This window comes from Motacilla alba, chromosome 5 (genome assembly GCF_015832195.1).
Source record: "Motacilla alba alba isolate MOTALB_02 chromosome 5, Motacilla_alba_V1.0_pri, whole genome shotgun sequence".
In the NCBI taxonomy this organism is placed as follows: domain Eukaryota; kingdom Metazoa; phylum Chordata; class Aves; order Passeriformes; family Motacillidae; genus Motacilla; species Motacilla alba.
In genome coordinates, this window is record NC_052020.1 from 44,997,065 (window position 1) to 45,018,777 (window position 21,713).

The 21,713-nt window shown below is 40.0% G+C and overlaps 1 protein-coding gene across 14 annotated transcripts in view; it reads right to left on the reverse strand.

The window, feature by feature from the left end:
* The window catches only part of FOXN3 (forkhead box N3), a 206,554-nt gene that overhangs the window by 46,684 nt on the left and 138,157 nt on the right, over positions 1-21,713 (reverse strand). For 9 of the 14 annotated variants that reach the window (XM_038138081.1, XM_038138080.1, XM_038138089.1 and 6 more), the window contains one exon: positions 15,175-15,228. The exons of the other annotated variants lie outside the window; for them this stretch is intronic. In XM_038138081.1, coding sequence (XP_037994009.1) covers positions 15,175-15,228 — 54 coding nt within the window. The remainder of the gene's footprint in view (positions 1-15,174; positions 15,229-21,713) is intronic. 14 annotated transcript variants of the gene reach the window in all.

Here is a 21,713-nt window from a genome sequence, read left to right on the forward strand (position 1 = left end):
TTGCATGTCCCTGCTCCTCGCAGAATTTCCAGCTGGTGGCAAAGCAGACGCACCCTCTGTGGAGGAGCTAGTCACCAAAGCCGGAAGGCAGTCCCAAAGCCCCCCACATCAAGCCAAGAATGAGGCAAAACAAAATCAAAGCTATAGATAATATGCAGGAGCAATCACTGTTTCTTGTACCATCCTAAGGTAACTTGGACCTGTTCCCTTCTGCCCTCATGCGCAAGCTGTTCTACTCAAGGGGAGGAAAAATGCACTTCCACAAATACTTCAATTCGGTTAAAGCATTCTACAGCTGTTTAAGAAAATAACACAAACATCTTTTAATACACATATTACCACAAACCATAACTCACTCTTGCATCCCCAGAATTAATTATATACATGTCACCAGAGTATGATATATATTTCTCTTTCCATCTAGAGAACACATTGCAGTCTAACACATTATATACTGAACAATACTCTCCATGCAAGAGTTTAGGGAAAAAAAAACCCACTAGGTCCTTCAAGTGATGTGTGTTCTCTTACGAACATACCTAGGAGCAGCACTGAGCTATAGCGGTTATTATTTAACAATACATCCACTGTGGAAAAATAAACCACACACCTTACATAAATATTGATAAAAACCTTTCTTCTTGCTGTGTTAGTTGTAGCCTACATCCACACCAACAGCAAATATAAAGGAACATGGTGTACTTGCAGAGAAACAACCAGCAAGACTTTTCTATGAAAGTAAAGCATGAACCATGCTTAAAAGCAAACAAAGTAAAGCCTGGACCCAGGTTAAACACCAAGTTACAGTTCACCTCAAGGTACAGGATCTGTGACCTCGAAGTTCCAGCAAAGCTGCAAAACTATCTATAAACAGAGAGAAGTTTCTTTTAATGGGAAATACAAGAGCAAGCACAAACAAGAACATGCAAAACCTCACACACTATTGAAGGAAACTGTTAAACTGACCATATATAAATGCCTGAGAGAAAGAAAATAGGGAAACACCAGACTGAAAGACTAAAAAAGGAAACAGTTCACACAAATAGAGTGCCCTTCATTCACACATCACAATTCCCCTTCTTACTGTAAATAAAATGAGATGCCCAGAGGCAAAATCAGTTGTTTTCATCATGCAACGCCTATGCAATTTTCCTAGAATATACTAGCAAACAAATACACCAATTCTGTTTCAAAATACGTTAGAATCACACATATTGATGTGTTTGCTCAACTTCAAGAATGGAAAAAACAAAACTGGCATTGGAAATTGAATGGCTGATAAGAACAAAAGCCCAAACAAATATGAAAATGTACAGACTGGCCTGTACCTCCTCTTGAATTTCCAAACATCCTCTCTCAGCCTGACAGCATGATGTATTGGGCCATGTACCAGAGGCATACTTCAAATAGAACAGGTTGCAATACTGAACCAACATCAAGAAAATATATCTTAAAATTAAATTTTAAATGAACCACTTTTCTGAAAACTGAAAAATGAAAGAACGCCAATAAAATCGGATGGAATTCAATATAACACAAATAAGCTGGATAAAATTTTCAGTTTCTTTTTTATGTCAAAGAGACAGATCTAGAGGTTGTTCTCACAGTAAGTCAACTAAGGAAGAAGTGTAAGGTTTTGAGCATAAAGAAGACTGTATATTCAAATTTTATGCGTGGGAATAAAGTCACCTGCTCTCAACATACTTGTGACCAGAAGAAGTACAGTGACTTGAATCAATCTTTCTTTTCACACATTAATGAAGTAAAGGCCACTCTTACAATGACTAAACTAGCTTAAGCAATACAATTTGTAATTAGGAGAGAAAATTCGTATGTGCTCATCCCAAAAGGAGAGGTGTACAAAGCATCAAGCAGCAGGACTGCAGGAAACATCTGATAACCAAACATGTGCAGATAACATAAAATGGAGATGTTTATTGACAGTTGCAAAATAGGCTGAGCATTTTATTTACTGTTATCTCATTTTCAGTATTGCACAGATCATTTGAAAGAGGGCAGCAGGGATGTAAGTCACCAAGCATGAAGCATGTCTGTGTGCATATGTTTATGCTAACAGCCATGGGGAACTTCAGCTCTTTACCTTCTGCTTTTTCCCCGTGTGGGGCTATGACAGCAGAACAACTTTAGTGCATGCCAAGCACACAGCACAGTCTCTCCTCCCGACCTCTTTAGGCAGCTGCTGAACCAGGATAATTGCTCGTGGTCACGGCTCTTCTCTCTTTGGCAGCAGCATTGCCTGCTCTAGGCAGAGCTTGTGGCTCTCTGGCTTCTTCCCTCCCCACTCCTCCAAAGTGAGGGTTCAGCTCTTCTACACAGTAAAACCTTGACTACTGCTAAGAGAACTGGCAGAAAACTTCTGCCAGTACCACACAGAGCCATGCACTCCATGTTCTACAGTCAAACTTATTGCGTTGGGATGACACACTGGTAGGACAGACATCTACTATTAGGGACATAAAGGCTTGAAATAACAAGCTCCCAAAATATCCGGCTCTCCTACCCTGTTTGCATCCTTTTTAAGATGGAGCATTCAACCTAGCTGCTGTGATTAAATTCAAACTAGGGAAAGACCAACCAACCCAATTTTAAACTATCAGGACTATGATAAGACACACTGACGAAGTCAGAAGGCCAAGCCAAGCTGAGTGCTCTGCAAGTGGCAGAGGTTGTCTCTTACCCCCTCCTGTATGACAGTACACCATGACTGCACAGACCCAAAGACAGAGAGACACCCTCAGTCCTTCTAAGCCAGCCTATCTCCAAGCAGCTCTGCACTAGGGGAGTTAAGTGTACTGTGTTAGACAACATTGTTTCCAAAGAGCTGCTCACTGAAACCATTCTCACTCCACAATTAGTAACCATGTGAGTATGAAAAATCAGACTCACGTCTCTTGCCCAGTTCTAGACCTCCCGTACTAAGTCCAGGACAACAATCTTATAACATACCACAGTAGTCCATACAGCTGTGTCAAAATGGCATAACACTGATTGCCTGTGACAGCAGGCATTTGTACCAAGAGATTTCTGAAAGCACTACAGTATTTCTTTGTGCGAAGTAGCTGAGAAATAACACTCTCAACCCCCCCGCCCCAACCTTCCTTTCCTTTGTGCACTGCCAAGCAAAATGGGCCCAAAACCATGCTCTCTTTATTCTTTTACTGATGGAAATTACATTAGAGAGAAGCCCAGCACAAAGGAAGTTTTGGCAAGGAATGTGTCTTTTATGTTATGTTCCATAAAACACTTGAAGATCCTGGACTGTTATGTACAAAATGGGAAATCATGATATACTCACACAGGGTAGCTGCTGCAATGTTAACTTGATCTGCACTTCAGACTGGCAATATAAAACAAAACATTTAGAAACATATTAATGAACAAAGCCTTGAAAAAACCATCCACCTGTATTCTAAACTAATTATGGCAAAGAAATGCAAACTTACAATGTACTTCTCAAAAATATAAGCAATGGATAACAAACGTATATGGCATTTTTGTTCCTAAATAAACACCACCACAACTAAAGGCAGAGGCAACCCTTGTAACCTCCTTTTCTGACACTTTAAGTCCAATTTATTCCCTCTGTTTCTGGTTACATTGCCACAAGCAGCATTGATTTTCTGCCCTCCTTAAAAAGTGGCAGTTCTTCACCAAAAGGCAGTCTTACCTGCACAGCCAAGAAGCTGTTCAGAAGTAACAACACTAAAATATTTTCCAGTTTTAATAAGGATAAATAAGACATTAATATACTTGCCAATTCCAACTTCCTCAGTTATAGCTGGCATACTGCTGATGGGCTCCCAAGTGCACCAAGTGCCCCACTACCAGCCAGGGACACATCCATGTCACAGGGACACATCCATGTCACAGGGACACATCTGGATGAAGCCAGGGGCAAGCAGAGTGCAGCCGGGGCTGAGCATGATCCCAGCAGGCAGTCTCACACTCCCAAGAAACCGTATCACAGCCAGTTCTCAGCAACAACCAAGGCTTGGTGAGGGACAGTGCAACACAGAGAGAGTTACCACGTGCCAACTTGTAACTTACTTGTGAATTAAGTTACTCTACTTAGTAAATGCAGCTGTGCCAGCAAAATGCTTTTTGGTGGTACAGTGTATCTGCAAGGAGAATTTACCTGTAAAAACCACATTAATAAACACCAAGGCAAAATTTGCCCAAGCCTAGTACCCAAGGAGGAACAGCTACAGTTCTGTATCTCTTGTAGAATAAAATATAGCACAACCCATAAAGCAAAATAAAAAAAGCACTGAAATATTTCCAAATAAGTACTTTTAAATATAGTAATTGCAGCGATGCTTTTAAAAGTGACTCATATTTCAAAACACTGGAGCTTCATGTATTAAATCATTTCAATTGCACTTGCAAGAATTAGAAGCCTTAAAATCTGGAAGGTCTTAAAGAACTTAGTTTTCAAAACAGTACAGAAACTTAGTTTTCTTTCTTTTGGCAAAGTGAATCATAATTTACTCTCTCTATCTTCAATAAATCATTCTCTTTGCTGAACACCATAAAGGATTAAAACCAGCCCAACATTTTGGAAGAGTTTTTAGGTTACAGACAAAATAAACATTTTAAAATACAGAAAGGATTTACTGAATTAACTGAAGTAGTGACTCATCACTCATTGCATCTCTCTAAATTTATTTCACCAGTTCTATTACGTCAAGCTCTGTCAGTTCTGGAGGAAAGGGAAATGCTTGATTTAAAGATCCAACTAAATAAGAACCACAGGGGGCTGTTCTGCTCCTGTACATGTGTTGCCCCCTGTAACTTGACTGGCAGTCAGACACACCTGCACCAGCGACAGAATTGCATACAAACAAAATGTTTAAGTTGATTAGTAGTCAACAGGCCCCTTAGATAACCTGACAGTAGTGCTGTAACCTCTTCTGAGTTTCACCCTATTTATTTTCAGCTGTAAATTGTACAACTGTCAGAGTGCTGCACACAGGTCCACGAGTCTCTGGGGAGAAAAGTTTAGACCCATAAGAATCTCATTTCTTTAATGTCTTCCAAACCCACAGTAACACCTAAACTTTTTATAACTGATTATGTTATATTCAGTAAATGATGTTTATGTAATTAAACACTCATCCTCACTGTGGGGAGAGGAAAGCCATCAGGGAAAAATCAAAGATATCAGCTGAAGCCCTGCATACACTGTGCTGCCCCAAGATTTGTCTTATGCAAAAGCCCAGCAGAAATTCAGGCAATGCATGAGTTGCTTGCCTATTGCATCTCTTGAACATGAAACTGTTACAGCAAGATAATTTCATTTTCAATTGCTTGCCTCCTCCCCCATTTATCACTCAGTACACCTCTCTGGGTTAATTGCTTTTTAAACATGGCTCACACTTAAAATTCAGACAGCCTATACCATTTACTTCCCAATATAACTTGATGTTCAGAGTAAAACACATAATTATTGTATAAAAAGTTGTACAAATATGATTAAATATTGGAAACTTTTTCCCCTCCTGCAATTCATAGTACAACATTCATGCTCTAATTAAGCTTAAAGCCCCCAGGTAATGCCAGTATTATGAAACAAGCTCATTTTTGCCTGTTGAAACTGCAGCTACATGAAGGACACGTGTCAGCACTAACACAGCAAACTCTCGGTCCTTGTGCGAAAGTTTTCTTAACATTTCTTTCGCTGAGAACACACGCAGTCTTAAATGCTTTGGTGAAAGCTCCTGTAACTCCAAAGATTTCCAGGGGCTGAACAGCTAGTTCCTCACGTGACACAGAGCAACATCAGTGCTGGTGTTTCCACAGATTAGCCCCCAGGTGATCACTGCACTGTGTGTACCAGACATGCAGGTTGGTATGAGGGCTCAGCCCATGGGTAACAAAGAAGTGGCTTCAGTACCAGGATTCCCACACTGCGCACGTGAAGCTTTCGTGCTGCTCTATCAGCTGATGTATCATGTCCTGAAGGCCCATTATATAAGAAAGAAAAGAGTTAAAATTTGTATTTAGACAAGGCAACACCTGAGCACTGTTCTCTGTATCAAACAGACACAGAACTTGTGCATGTGGTTTTCCTTAATTAATGTCTTTGTATGAAATCAGGACTTCTCAAAAAACGAAGCAAACCAACACTATTCAAAGGATTGGTGGGGGAGGAAATATGTTTTCAACCTAAAAAGGACTGGTCAAAATTTCCCCCAAACTGCTTTCACCAACATCCAGCAACGTTTGCTGAGCACACTGCCTCACACCACTGGCTCAAATAAGAGCAACATATTTGGTTTTGTTCCACGAATGGCCACAGGAGAAAAAACTGCAGGAATTACGATCGAACCTGGAGTACCATTATCTTGAAATTGTTTACTCTCTCAGGAAATGAACATTTTATACTTACCTCTGAATAACAAAAAACTCAGGTCTTCACTGCAAAGTTTGGGGTTAGTTTTTCTTGGAAAAAACAGATTTTTTGGGAAGAAATGAAGTTGTAAGATGTTCTGGTTTTAGTTCAACAAGATAATACTGACTTTCTTTCCTTTTTAATTGAACATCCATGCAGTGTTTTGGGTCATTGCTGACCTGATAGCAGGTAATGTACTAACTCTTCCTTCTCTACCAACACTTGCACCTATTGTCTTTTGAGGTCAGGACATTCATACCTTGGAAAGCATAACTATAAAATGCCCATTCTTCTGATTCAGACAGCAGTTGCTATGGAAATTGAGGCAATGCTGAAGTTCAAATATTTTGAGTGTGACCCTACTTCTCACTTCAGAGCAACAAGTTCAAAGTTGAATTTGCTGTCACAGAACATGGCAGATTCAAATACACAGCTGACAGCTGGTCCCAAAGTTTAAGTAGCTGGCACCTTTTTGCAGAACTTGCTAGGTACTGATGTATTCCTTCATGAGCCACAGCAGAGGTTCTGAGCAAGTCTGATCATAATTTACCTAGAAACACATCTTTTTATAAGGCTGGTACAATGACTGGTGACTTCCTCTACATGGTTTTACTGGAAGTGCTAGAAGAGATAGGGGAAAAAGGGAAAAGCATAGCTAGGAAACCATGACCAGAACAGCTAGAGTGGCTCAAGAATTTGCTCCTGGTCTTTCTCCTGAGCAAACCAGTCAGTGCCACATGGCGTGGGCATATATCACCCTTCCAAAATGCAATCAAGCCATGCCAAAGCACTGCCATAAATATACACACAGCATCAATGCAGCAGGGAAGAGAAACCCAGGCTTGCAACAGATGCTGCAATTAAAATGAAAAGAGTTGCAAAGCTACTCTTCATTTCACCCCAGAAGCAAATTGTTTAAGTGTAATTAATGATCAGTTTATTAAATAGGCATCAGGCTTTTACGTCATAATTCTCCTAAAATCCTTGGCTGTTACATAATACTTAAGAATGAGTTTACATGGGATACTTTGATCCTGAAACATCAATGTTGATTAATCCATCAGGGGCCCAGTAGGATAGCTTACCACTCTCTTTTAAAGTCAAAGTGATTTTACTTACTTTTCAAGATTAGCTTGGTGCATTTGCACTTTTGTGTGTTAGGCCAGTTTTAAAGATTCACTTTACTAAGTCCCTGGAATGCAGTGCATTTATCACAGCAACAAAGCCACAGGAAAGGTCTTTTTTGTTTTTTTATGTTTGACTCTTTTCCTTCTCTTTGTAAAAGTACAGTACTTTCTGGCATTCTTTTCACAGTCACTTTTCACAGACCAACACTCCAACAAAGGCAATCCATTCCATCACATTTACTGAGTCCTTATTGTGAGGAAAGACTACAGATTTGTCAGTGAAATGATGAACAGTGCAATGCATATAGTTAATCCTAGCTACTCTGCAGAACACAGCTAAAACAAGCATGTTCTCAGTGGTGACAGTCATGCTTTCTAGTGTACCATTAGACATGTCAGCTTCAGTACCAGCAGGGAACAACCTTCACCCACCCCAGAGGCAGACCTGAAAATCCCAAACCCACGGTGGAGCATAGAATCACAGGTTTTATAGGCCTCTCCAGTAACTCCAGAGAACACGTGCAAACAACAAAAATACCACCCTGACAGCTTTGAGAGATCCATTATGCTCTGCTACCCATCAATGCAGAGAATGATTAAGTCTTGACTCCTGGTGCCAAAGACCTCAGATAAAGAAGCAAACCATTCATTTCCAGCCACGACTGCACTTAGCAAAGCAAGTGAGGGAACCAAAAGCAAAGTACACTTGGCTACTGAAGTTTATTGTGAATCGGTTGGAAGTTAGATTTCTTTCTACTATGATGCCAAAAAAATCCATTATGTGGAGGCACCAACAGATATTTATTCATCTGAGGTCAGCATGGCTTCATGAAGAAGCAAGAAAGACTTAGTTTGGATGACAAATCATTCCACAAACATTATAAATCCTTTGAGTGGTAAATATTTCAGGTTTCAAGAGCCAATTAGAAAGGTCAGCATTTATCTTTTTGTCTGTTTCTAGCCTTAATAACTTTAGCTTTCTTCCTGTAGATTAATCATTGCAGTGAAAGATATAGAGGTTTATAAATAGGAAAAAACCCCTACGCATAATAAGAGAGGGCTCAGACTGGACAAAAATTATCTCTACCTGTTCTGGTTTTGATGACTATACCTACCTTAATCCAAAATCTAATTATTTGGATTAGATTAGGACAGTGGATCAGTGGATTTTCCCAAAATGCCCAGGCAAGCCACATGCAATTTCATATTTGGGGCACAGGGTTGCATTTCATTTCCAAATCCCTTTTAATTCCGCACAGGCATTTGTAACTTCTTCCCATGACAGGAAATATTTGTCCTTTTGCAAAAGTTTAAAAACCAAAATCCTTGCCTCTAAACCTAGTGGAAGACTGTTCTTTGGCTCTCACTGTTACTCACTTGCTGCACCTGAGGTCATGGCAATTACTACAAAGCTGAGAAATTCTACTGTTTTTCAAGGGAGAAACATTTTGTAGGGGGATTTGTTGTGTTTGTTTGGTTGGTTTTTTGAGGGTTTTTTTGAGGTGGTACGTGCCTATGTTCCATAATAAGGCACAGCAACCAATAAAGTATCCGTAGCAGCTATCTCTTCCAGGGCAGGAGATCATTCCACCAAAGATGCAGAAAAAGGGATGCTATGCAGAAACAGGAATGAATACAAATCAGTCATGAATGTACAGCAAAGACAGCAAAGAAAACACAACTGATAAGATAACAAAAAACATGCCTGTCATGTAAATAATTTCTGATTACTAGATGGGAACCTTGTTTCTACACTTACAATAAATAGACAGTAACATTTAAGGTTTAATTCATCCAAACTGGTGCATGAATCGGTTTGTTTAAGCAGTCTTCATGAGAAAAAAATCACTAAGATATAAGTAAAGAAATATGTAAAATGTTTTAATTCCTACAGAAATTTTTCATTTGAAACTGATGACTCTTTTCTGTATTCTTGAACCAGATTCCTCAATTTCATACTGTTAATCTCTACTGATTCATGAACATGGCTTTGTTCTTTCTCTGATAATGATATCAAAATGTATTAGTATGAACAAAATAAAAACAATTCTCCCAAACTATCAACATACATGAAATGCCATTGCTTTAAGAGGGCATATAATTTGGACTTTTTGCTTCAGTGCAGTTCTTACAGGCTGCACTGAGCAGGCATGTACAACTCACAATTTACTTGCAAAACATCCCCTTAGGAAAACATCCTCCAAAAGACTTCCTAAATGCTACTTTGTACACTATGTGTTTTAATTAACGTACAGAATAGAAATTACCATTTAGATAAGATAATGCTCCCCAGCCACCCCACCTTTGCATTCTGAAACTCTGCCAGGTTTCTCAGCCCCTCATCCACTCATTATTTATTTCTAGCAATCCTCAGGCCTGGTTAGCATTAATTCAGCTGCAGTTGGAGAGTTTCTCCAAGGCAGTCTCTTCAATTCCAAAGTGCATGAACTACTTAATTTGAGTGCTCTGTGATTCAAGTACTTTAAATAGAGAAAATACTGCAGGAAATTACAGACCTCATCCTTGCTTACGTGACTGCTCCAACAGCTGTACAGACAGAGGGATCTGCACACGTATGTGCAGCCCCAGCTGCCACTACAGACACCCAAGGGACGACACCTGAGATATTCCCAATGTCCTGACAGAAATTTCAGAGTTCACATGCCAAAGTTTGGGAACCCACAGCAGAAGCTGTCACTGGGGTTTGAAACTAGGGGTCACTGGGGTATGAAACATGAAACCTGGTCCAGCTCTTACACACAGCCATGCCTGCAGCGAAGACTCATACAGATTATTGGAGATAAAAAGATACACTCCCTAGTCACAGAAGTGCTAATGAGATTCACAACCACTTCTCACAGATAACCTGTTATTCCCCAGTTCCTTTCTCTGCTCCTTGGCCATGATATGCATCTTCTCATTTGGACAAGTGCAGAAGGTCCCTCACCCCCTCTAACACCTGCCTATCTCTGGCCTTCTGTAAAGCAATCCTGCAGTTAGTGTCCATTACAAGCAAAGAAAACCTATGGCAAGCTTCCTTTCCAGCTGAGAGACCATGCAATTCTTCATTCACTGGAGACTCCATGTCCAAAATGCATAAGCAGGTAAGTAACAATTTTGGAGCACATTTCTAGACTATGATGGGAATCTTTCTCCAGGTGAATTTTAAAAAAGAGTGCAGAAACCAAGGATGGCTCTGCAATCCTGCGGCTCCTGCCACATCTGACAGGCATAAGCTCACTCTGAAGAAGTTGCTCAAACTCTCCATTTAAGCCAGGGGTACTGGTGCTCACCCAAACCCACCAGAAGGGATGCTTTGTGATTCAATCAGACATTAGACAATGCTTGAAAGTACTTTGAGAGTGAGAGGTGCTGTATGTGGCTCTGAGTTATTGTCACAATCCAAGTAATTTATCATTCTTGAAAACATTTCATAGTTTATGAAAATTAAAAAAAAAAATCAAAGGGGTCCTGGTTATACATGTTAAATTCAGACACTGGGTATCACAGGGCCAAGGTCGCTCAATCTGATTTTGTCATGTGCCATACCAATTACAGAAAAGCCTTGCCTGAAAAAACTTAGAAATCATATACTTCATTACAGTAACAAGCTTATGAAGTCCTAAAAAATGGAAATGGTTTTCCTTGATAACTGACCCAGAGGTTCAATTGTAGTGAATGAAATACTGAGTAGTAACACCTGCATGGGCAAAGGCAAAGGGAACAATACCCAACTACAACAACTAAGAATTCTTTTTTTTAAAATAAATACCTCAGTACAATTTGAGTAGCTTTAAACTTTCAGAATGGGTGCTCAAGAGTTCCATTTTTATTATTTTTGAGCCCCTCAGATAATCCAATATATGAACTCATTCCATCTCATACAGAACTGACAAGCAGGATGCAGAAGTGCGATAGAACTGAGTCTAGAATTCCTTCCATATACAAGTAACAAACCTAAATGGAAGCCATGAAGGTGGCAGAACCAAAAGACCCCTAACCAACTCCACCCGCCAAAAGGTTATGCATTTAAAAGCTAGAAAATGCTGCATTTCAGTAGATTGAAGTAGTCCTCCAAATCACTGTTTCCACAGTTAATGCACTGAAAAAAGCAAGAGACTAATGGGAAAAAACCCCCACAGGTTAAGCAATTATATAATAAGAGGATCTATATCCTAAAGTACACATAACAGGAGAGCTGAATTAAAATTGTATGGAAAGATTCAGGCTTTTTTTTTTCCAGCCTGTATTTGACTCGTAGGAGACAAATCACTACCAATAGCCAATTAACGTAACTGGCAGTCAGCTTTGTCAGTAGAATGCATTATGGCAGAACAGCAGCCTGGCAGGGTTCAGCAAGTGTAGAAGAATTATGACTTGTGAAACCACCACCACAAAGCAGTTGCAGTGAAAGCTGGGATAAATCTTTGTGTTGGTATAACAAGAACAGCATGTCAAAATCTTCACAAACTTCAGCATTTGCTCTGGATTCATGAGCATTAACTATATCTTGAGTAATTTAAGAAACTTAGCACTTGATGTAAAACTGTTCCCTGCCAGTCAGTTATGGGAATCCAAGCACAGAAGAAAAAGTACATCCAAATTCTCAGAAAGGTGTCTCAGGTGTCAACGCTGCTTTTTAAATTGCCTCTTTTCAAAACAGTAGCTGCTCACAGGAACTGTGGGATCATACTGACAGACAGTTTCCTTTTAGAGAGGCCACCTCGCTCTGCCCCTCCAAGAGGCCTCCTGGCACTGGCCAGCTGAGGATCACCACCTTCCCCAAGCAGACAGTCTCCTGGCCAAAGGCAACTGCTGCCTTCCAGCGAGCAAGGTCAGCAGGAAACTCTTGTTTATTATTTTGCATGCGGTCTGCATACCTGAAGGTACTGGCGATACAGGCTTTTTTTTTGCTTCTGAATGACCAAATGTCATGCCTGCAGGGAAGAACTACAGGCTTCAGCTTGCAGGTTTGCTATGTAAAGACAACAGCATCTCCCTTCCTGATTTTTTTTTAATAAATACTGGAGAAACAACCTAAAAGAATGAGGAATGAAGAATGCAGGTAAGCTGAGGTTGAAAGAGATACCTGTAATATGACAATGCCTCAGGTCTGTAGCTCTTGAGCACAGCAGGTAGTCCCTAAAGGGTAGGCAGTGTAGAATTTAAAACTGTTTTAACCAGCACACACACAGAAGTGGAGGCTCACAATGCCAGCTATAGCAGCCACAGTGAGCAATTCAAGCCCTTCATATCCTTCATTAACAACAGTCCAACCTCCATCAAGTTACTTGTGAAGTAATAAATATATAATAAAAACATGTGAAAAGCATGGTGGAGGGATTACACATTTACAGACACGGGTGCTCACATGAGTTCAGAGTACAAAATGAAACCAGAGCTAGTTGTCTCAAACACAAGTTCTCTAAGGCAGCAGACAGGCTGCACTGCTGAAGCTCCACTCTCCTCTCAGGACCCTTGACCACGGGCTACAATGCTTGGGTGTGGCCTGAACTGCGACTTATGGGCTGTTCAAAAAGGCAGTTTTAAGGTTTTTTGCGTATTGTCTTGTGTCTATAAAGCTGTCCCTCCTCCTGTCAGGCTTACAGAGTACACTCCCATAGGATATAATATAGAAAAGAATTTCAGCTTGGTTACCAGCTGAATAAAACATCTAGAGGAACTGTAAACTGGTTTTATGTAACTGTGAAGATCTGTTTCTAAGTTATACTTTTTTCCTTGTTATTATTTTTACCTAATTTTCAGTGGTAAAGATTATTATTCCACTCAAAGTACTGCCTACATCTTTTTTTGTTCAGATAAACTACCAAAAAACCCCCAAAAAAACCAACCCTCCAAACCCCCCAAAAAAACAAAACCCTGAGAAAAAAATGACAGATGCCTTTAGTAGACTAGTAGTTCACTAGCATCATCTTAAGCTATTTTACTCAATCTGTAGATTGCTGAACAGCTGTTCAGTGGTCCTGTGTACTAGCAAGTCTCATTCTGGACCTCAATATTTCATTTTCCTCCTGTGCTAAATAAAAAGATTTCATGCTCCAGTTAATCACAGGGAAAGTAAAATACCAGCAAAAAAATCAGGAATATTTGTTTTATAATCTTTGCTGGTCATCTTCTAAGAGTGAAAACTAAGAGCTACCTGGAAGAGTTTACTATGTGTCACTTTTCAAGAAAAACATCTCGATGTAGATAGAGGGGCATCTCTAAAGATAGCCGTCAAATCGTGGAATGTTTACAAAATAAATCATGATGCCATGGACCTATAAGCACTTGCAAGTCCGGCAAAAGAGTAACTGCTGATCCTAGGAACCAAATTTCAGAAGGATTAATTTCAGAAATCTTCCAGTAAATTTGGATCCTATCCTTCAGAAGTAATTGGAGCCCTGCTAGCCCCATCGTGACTGACCCGAAAAGCCAGGGAGTCATGACCTTGCAGTACTGCATGTTCACTCAGCTCTGTCCCCATCCAGTTCTGCCCTGTCTCATTTCTGCCTCCAAGCATTAAGCTGTTCAACAGATGGTATGGGGAAATTAAAGGGTTTGCTGGGTATTTTGAGAATCAATTTGAGTAGAAGTGCCTTTCTGTATGAAACTGCTGAGCACCCGTGTCGTAGGCAGGTTGCCCTGTCAGTGATTAATACCGTTCAAAGTACTAAAAACAACTGCCAGTGCTGTATTCTGCACCAGTCATATCAAAGCCTTTACTGAGACAACAACTCACATGTTTAAAGCCTCATCTTTTTACAAATAATACAGCAGCTTCATCTCCAAGAAAAATCACATATTGTTCTTGTTTCAAGAAACAAGGAGAAACAAGTTACTTAATGGATTAATATCAGAAACTAACTGTTGAAACTCAATTTCTGGTACCCAAAGCAGATTTCTTATTTTGTTATAATGAAAAACAATGCACGTATTTACACAAAATAAATAAACTGTGTTTAAAAGATGCAAAGCATGGATGTTGAAATATTCAAATGAAAGATATGCAGGAAGTGCTTTTAGTATCTTGATTCAAAATATGAGTGTATGTAAAAATCAGGATTGGAATTACCCATCACTGTACGTGTAATTTTAATTTCAATTTCACCTTATCCTTCTTGTGCACTAGAGAGCAAAATGACTGGCTAGACACAGAAATAAATATTATCAGAGACAAACAGAATTTATTATTTTTATTGTATCCAATCCCAAGCACTATGACATTCTGACCTGAAAAAAAAAGGAAACAAAGAGAAATAACCTGCAGATGAAGCCAAAGACCCTATAATCTTATTTCCAAGTTGACGAAGGTTGTCCTAAAACAATTCAAAGAAAAGTTACATTTTCTATGCTAACTTGTGATCAGTATTAAATGCATTCAACAGAGGATAAAATCTTTTACAGTCTGAAAGTCTTACAGACTCTTACACTTGTAAGAAAATTAGTTTATCCCACTCTGCTGATTGGACTGTTTTGTAAAAGTTTGTCTATAAAGACCCAGGTGCAACTTTGCTTTCATTACAAAGGATGAGAGGAAGAAGTGCTGTGTACAGTAGGTTCATGTTCACAGTCTACTATCTTGGCAGGTGTACTTCTAGTAGTTTGAAACCTGTCGTGTAAAGCACTACTTACCCCAACAGATGCCCTGGCTTTGGTTTGCAGGTTTCTGAACACACTGTACTTCTCCTGAAAAAGAAAAAAAATCCTGCCTCCTTTCCTCTTGCAGTCCCAATTCATTCACTAGTCTGTTATCAATTTCAGGAAAATCAAATTATGAATTCATAGTTGTAAGAACAAACTGTGCCATCCCAGAGCTCTGCATACTCTCAAGTGTGCAGCTCAAGAATTTCTAGCAGCAAGATTTATTCCAATATCTGAAACCAATGGATTTTTTTCACATTTAGCTTAAATAAGGTATAGCAGTGAAATGTGCAAGCCACTGACCACCCAATCTATTTAATATAGCTTCTACTTTTCTCAACATTTCAAACAAAATTAAGCTCTCCTAGTAATATTTTATTTCTGTTGATTTGCCATTTTTTGGATGTTTAAGAAATGCCTTGTATGTAATTGAGAACTTACAAGCAGAACAGAGATCTGCTCTGCCTGACAGGAAGAAATTTCTAGCATGTTGGAGACGAAAAATTATTACCAATGTTAACCATGACCATCGTTAACACAGACAGCATACAAGGAAACTCACAAGACACAAGCTTTGCTTAGACTGTCATCACTGTCTGTCCCATAATTTTCCTCTTTTTACTAGTTAGGAAGCTTTGGCTTCCCCAGAGATCCAAAAAAAGGTGACTGCCCATCACACAAGCACATCATACCAAGAGAGCATCTTAAAAATTCCTAGAGCTTCTGTTATAATTTTCTTAATATAGGTATGGTTCAAGAAATCTGACATAGTCAAGGAACAGCCAGACTTGACAACAGCATTCCCTTACTCATAGCAATCTGCACATCACCAAAACTGCTCATAGCAACACAACTGCAATAATATTCTTATTTTAGTAATCTCCATGTAAAGCACAGGCATATGCCTCTCTTCTAGCTGTGCTCTCAGACTCTAGAATTATGAAAGCCAAGACTGCTTCTAATATCAGCCACCTTCACATTTTAGGAATGCCAAACATTCACAAGCTCTCAGCACGGAGCATATGCTCCAGCTCAACAGCCCAGAGATTTTGATGGCAATAGTCACAATAATTTCACAGTTACAGAAAATAAACCTTTCCATACTCTACCATTTTCCAAGATACTATACAAATTTCACCACTAATTTTTAACTGTGACTTTTTCAGAGAACGCCTGCTGTAATATAGGATCTAACTGGTAGTGTGCTATATTCCTGTCACAGACCACTGAAATTTACTGCTGTAAGCGCCAGCCTAGGCAGAAGTAGCCTAGCCCCAAACTTCACTGAGAGGAAAGGTTTGACACCAGCTGCTACCAGACTTGTCTCCATGTCTGCAGTGATCGCAGCCAGTACAACTCCGATCCACATAACAGCCCCTTAGGAGATGCTCTCACTGTGCCACTAGGTACCCAGTAATCCTGGATGCAAGCAATCACAACAGGCAAACAGCCCTCACTCTGTGAGCAGACTGCAACTCCTGGCATGGAAAGGAAAACATTGGAGGATGTCTGGCAGCCCTAATAAAGGAAAAAGTCACAGAACAGGAACCTGTAGTTTCTTTTGCTCTATCTGGTCTCCATATTACTTTACCCAACTGAAACCCAAGAGCACCACGGTCAGTTTTCCATTTTTAAGTCAGTCCTGTATGTGTGTTTGTGGGAGGAACATTGGAACGTGTCTCTAGACAAAAGCACCTGTGCTGATGCCTACACAGGTTTGTTAGGGTCCAGGGTCAGTCACAGAAAATACTTTTCCTAAAACAGCTGAGGTGAGCTACTGCCAATTTAAAGGAAGTAGATTCTAGTGCTCATAGCCACATCACCTGCAGGACCAACCTGAAAATTAACTAAGAGCAGATATGAAGCCATTTAACAGTATCCTTGGAAAAACAGTACCTGTAGGTTACCTCAGCACTGACCTGCCAGGGCAAGGACCATTCAGCTCCTTAACTCCTTCATGCTCTGGGGGTAACTCCTGTATCTTTTCTTTCCTACACTACAGCAGTTACTGAGGCAGCCAGGCCACTACTGCAGGAACTCACAGCAGTTACTTCTCTCTCCAGTGTGTTCTGCAAAGTGCTGTTTTACTGCCACCACTCAGAGAGCAGTTGACTGAAGGCAGAACAGGTGAATAGACCTGTGGCCAGAACTTCTGCCCAAGCTTAATACTGTGGTAGAACTTGCCTTGCAGCACTCATCCACACACTCCAGTTGTCAAGGGAAGTAAACAAAGTCAGTAAACTTCATCTTGAGTCACTCAGATGTAATAATTTCAAAAGTCACTACACAAGACTTGTTACCAAATAAGCAGAGTTATCTGTAAAGATAGTAAAGACACCCATGCAGATATGAAACATGAGTTACTGAGTTTAAACACATCAGGAATTCAACTTATCATTGTGTACTCTGCAACGTGATCTTCCTTACCAAGACCTATCCGATGGAGTTCAGTTTTCTTCCTTCCCAACTTCAGAGACCAAAGGTAGCTCAGACCTTTTGGTCACAGGGAATATAAACAGCTAGAGATGCCATTTCCATACTAATGGCTCTGCATCAATGTTAGCAGGACCACACTTCAGGCACTCAATAAATAACAGCTTTTGCCATATTTTACACACTCAACTAGAAAAATAGGAATAAAAAGACTACATTCAAACTGCACAGCTACATACGCACCCTACACAGAATGCAGAGCTAGAAACATCACCCCAAAGCCACAATTTCTGTAGGAATCACTGCAAAATTCAGTCAGTCATTGGGATTTTTTAATTGACTGTACAGTGCTAAGGCCATTACAAAATCCTCTCACAAACAGGAGCCCTTACCAGCACCCACAGGACCCTAGAAGCCCCTCTAGGAGTTTACCCACTTTCCCAAACAAAGGAGAGCTCTGCTGTTCAAATTACTCCCTTAGGGACACACTGCACAACCCCTCTGACTTAATTTTACTTCTTCAATAATACCACTGCAAACACACTGAATGCTAATAATAAATAAATTATTCAAATATTCAGTCTCTACGGAAGCATCATGTGAATCATCTTCCTGAAAAGAAACTCCTGAGGAGATTGTCAGGTATCCTTCATGTGTGGGGAGGAAAAAGAGAAAAGCAGAAAGGAAAAAAAAAAAAAAAAAGAGAAAAAACCAGGAAAAAAAAGCTGATTTAAATAATTATGCTATGTCAATGAAAAGTGATTTATTTTAACAAGGACAGATAGCAGCTTTGCTGTTAATTCAGTATGTTGACTCAAACCAACTCAACAGCAAACAAAGCATGACTGTCACCATTTTTTTCAAAGACAGTGGAATGGCAGTTCAGAGAAGCAAAAGTTGAAGAGAAAACATGATGAAGTCAAAAGGTTTAATGCTCACTGTGCTGATGAAAGTAACTACATTGGAACTAGACCCTCAATCCCCCTCAGGTCTCCACAGAAAACAGTCAATTTCCAAGTGTATCTCTCAGAGTAAAGAGTTCAGCTGGGGGGAACGAAAAATAAACCAAAATTCACTTCCCTGCAAAAGCTAATGGACAGCTCTGTTGCTTTTTACAGTTATCCTCCCCCTGTTTAAAGTTCTTCCATTAGTGAAGCATCAGAATATGATGCAGAGCCAATATTTTCTAGACTGACAGCTCTGGGCAGTGAAAAGCACCATTATTATCCTCATCTCACAGAGCACAAAATCAAGAAATTATAACCCCAAAGCAAGAAAATGTATTTAGATTCTTGGGAACAGGAGATGCCCAAATATGCATTAAGAAATAAAGGTCTTGGATTTGGGCCTTAGAGTTTTGCACTAGACTATGTTATAGATCACAGCACCTAAATCTACAATCCTAAGGCTGGATTGTTTCGTATTGCTTTTGGCCTTTTTCTTATGGTCACCATGACATTTAAGTATTATATAATAATAAATTATCTGTAATACATACGGTACTTTGCCATGTTCTTTTTGTTTGCACCTCTAGGCAGTAGAAGAAATGAGAGCCTTTCTTTCCAAGGTTCGTTTTCCTTTGAGTTGTGACACGCAGTTCTGAAGGTTAAACACACACAAGACTTGCTGAAGTTTCTTGTCTTTCAGCTCTCCCCTGTTCCTCCTGCTCCTCAGCACTGTTAGCACAGAAGGTACAGGCACCTTGTGTTCCAGGATGGGCTGTACTTTTTCCCTTTACATGCCCAGGACTTGCACCTGTTCTGCTTGCTCAGTGGGAAGAGCAGATGAACTGAATGTCCACCAGGAGAAAGAAGCTCATTGTGGTTGCAGGGGCTCCTGGGTATTTGTTGGCAGTGTTGACAGAAACATTCCAATTTTTCCCATTATTAGAAAGAAAATACATGTGGCTGCATGCACACAGGCATCTTCTCTTAGTGATTTTGTTGTCAAGCTCCCTTTTGAAAGGCTTTACTCTGGAAAGTAAAAAACCCAACTCCTCCCAGCTTCTCCAGATAAAGGCTGAGTGGTTGGTGTGGGCAATACTCGTCCAAAGAAACCAGGCCCTGGTATTGTTACATTCTTATCCTAATGCCACTATTACCACAAAAAAAACACAGGCTGGATGTCTTCACTTATAGGAGTGAAAGTTTCTAATTTAGTGTTTTCAAGGGAAATAAGCAATAAATGCCTCCTTCTTGCCTCCTCCCTGCTGGTTTATTTCCACCTCAGCAATTCCTTCTACTAATAGTTAATGCTTGGAAAAGTGAAGTCCCAAATCTCCTCTCTTATTTCTTACAAATACTTAATGAGAAAAAGATTAAATGGCTTGTTTGGACATTACAAGGATTCTCAAGCTTATTAGAGAAGAAAAAGATCTCTGTACAATTGTATGTACATATGTACATGTTCAAAATAAACTGGTTCCTCATCTTTTTATGTAGGACATCTCTTTTCTGTTCATACAATCTAAACTTTCTTATTAGGAATGCAACTTTCTAGCTCAAATAATGCATCATCCTTAACTAAGAATAAAATGATCCATGGGATTTGAGAGCTTCCCTAAAGTTTCACATTATGGTCAGGTGTCAGATGTCAGCACAATAAAACATGAAAGCCACCAACCTGGACTGAGGGCAATAATGGTTAATGGAGTAGCAGTGCCCAGAGTTTGCATTTCTACTCTGCAACAAACTGTGGAGTCTCCATCTCATGCTGGTTTTGGTGACACCTGATCCTCTGAAGACAGTATCTTCCAATCCTTTCCCATCAAAGCTTCTCACAGGCGGTGCCAGCTATAGCCATGGCAGCAGGACCAAGGCAGATGGCACACGGGCTGCTTCAAGTATCTGAGAATAAAGTGTGCCTCTCATACAGTGCTTTCCCAAAGGAGAAGAGGGCAAGTCATCCCCAGGTAAACATCCTATCCCTTGCTCTGTTCTGGAGCTTGAGGATGCCTATTCTCTGCAGCTGCTGGTAGAGAAAGAACAAGCAGACCATGAGATCTGGGGAGGGTAATCCCTCCCTTCTCAGGCTCCCTCAGCCAAGAGGGACTAGAGGCCACATACAACTCCTCACTGCTCCCCATCTGCATTCTTAAGGGCATGGATTTTTCCAGTCTTTCTTTCCATCCTCATTAAGAGAGGATTAAGGCTTCCAAGGAAAGCCATGCTGTCTGAATCCAGTTCACTGACTGCTGCAATCCAATTCGCAGGTGTGAATCCAGGTCGGCAGGATCTCTGAGGAAAAAGTTCCTATCTTTGATGTAACATCCACAGGCAGTAGATTTAAATTGTGCTGACTGTCAGAAGAGGAAGTGGAGGACCTTGCTCACAGCAGAACACAGACAACTTGGCAAGGATCGCAGCTCTACTTACAGTAGGTCGCGCACAACTGGAAGGTGGACCATCAAGTCTCAGGGAGGAGGTCCACCTCCATTTTTTTTTCAACAGCAATAGGGACTGGATGACCCAGGTTCACTTTCCTTCCCCAGACAATGAAGACAAATCAAGACAGAGCAAATTTGATACAAAAACGCATTGCAATATGCTGCATTTAATTTATTAAAGTGTGAGGGCAAGTAAGATTAAATAGAGTAGTAACTTTCTTGGTTTGGGATTTTTTCCCTTGAAAGATAAGTTACATCTTTAAGAAAATAAACCTAACTCCTCCACAGTCCAGTTACATCTTACAGGCGGCACACAGCCACTGGAATTTATATGACTGCTGCTAAAAGGTAATTTGAAGATGTATTTTTAGTTTATTCAAGAAGAATATCAGACATTAACAGCAAAATAGTTTTATTATTACAACTGATCTGTGAGCAAGTGCATGCTCAAGTCCGTAATACAAGCTTGACACCCAAGATCAGAGCAGAGGCAATGAAACTGCCCTTTTCAGAACACCATAAATTAGTTAAGGTCTTGAAGTTGATGTGACTATGGTCCCACGTATCTTCCACAGTGTAAGTTCCTTAAGAGTTTAAAGTATGTCCAGATATTTTCCACCACAAGGATTTTTTCCTCACATATATTTTATTATATAAAAATGAATGTGTTATGACAGATCAGAAAAGAAAAAACAGTGGGAACAAAGGCTTT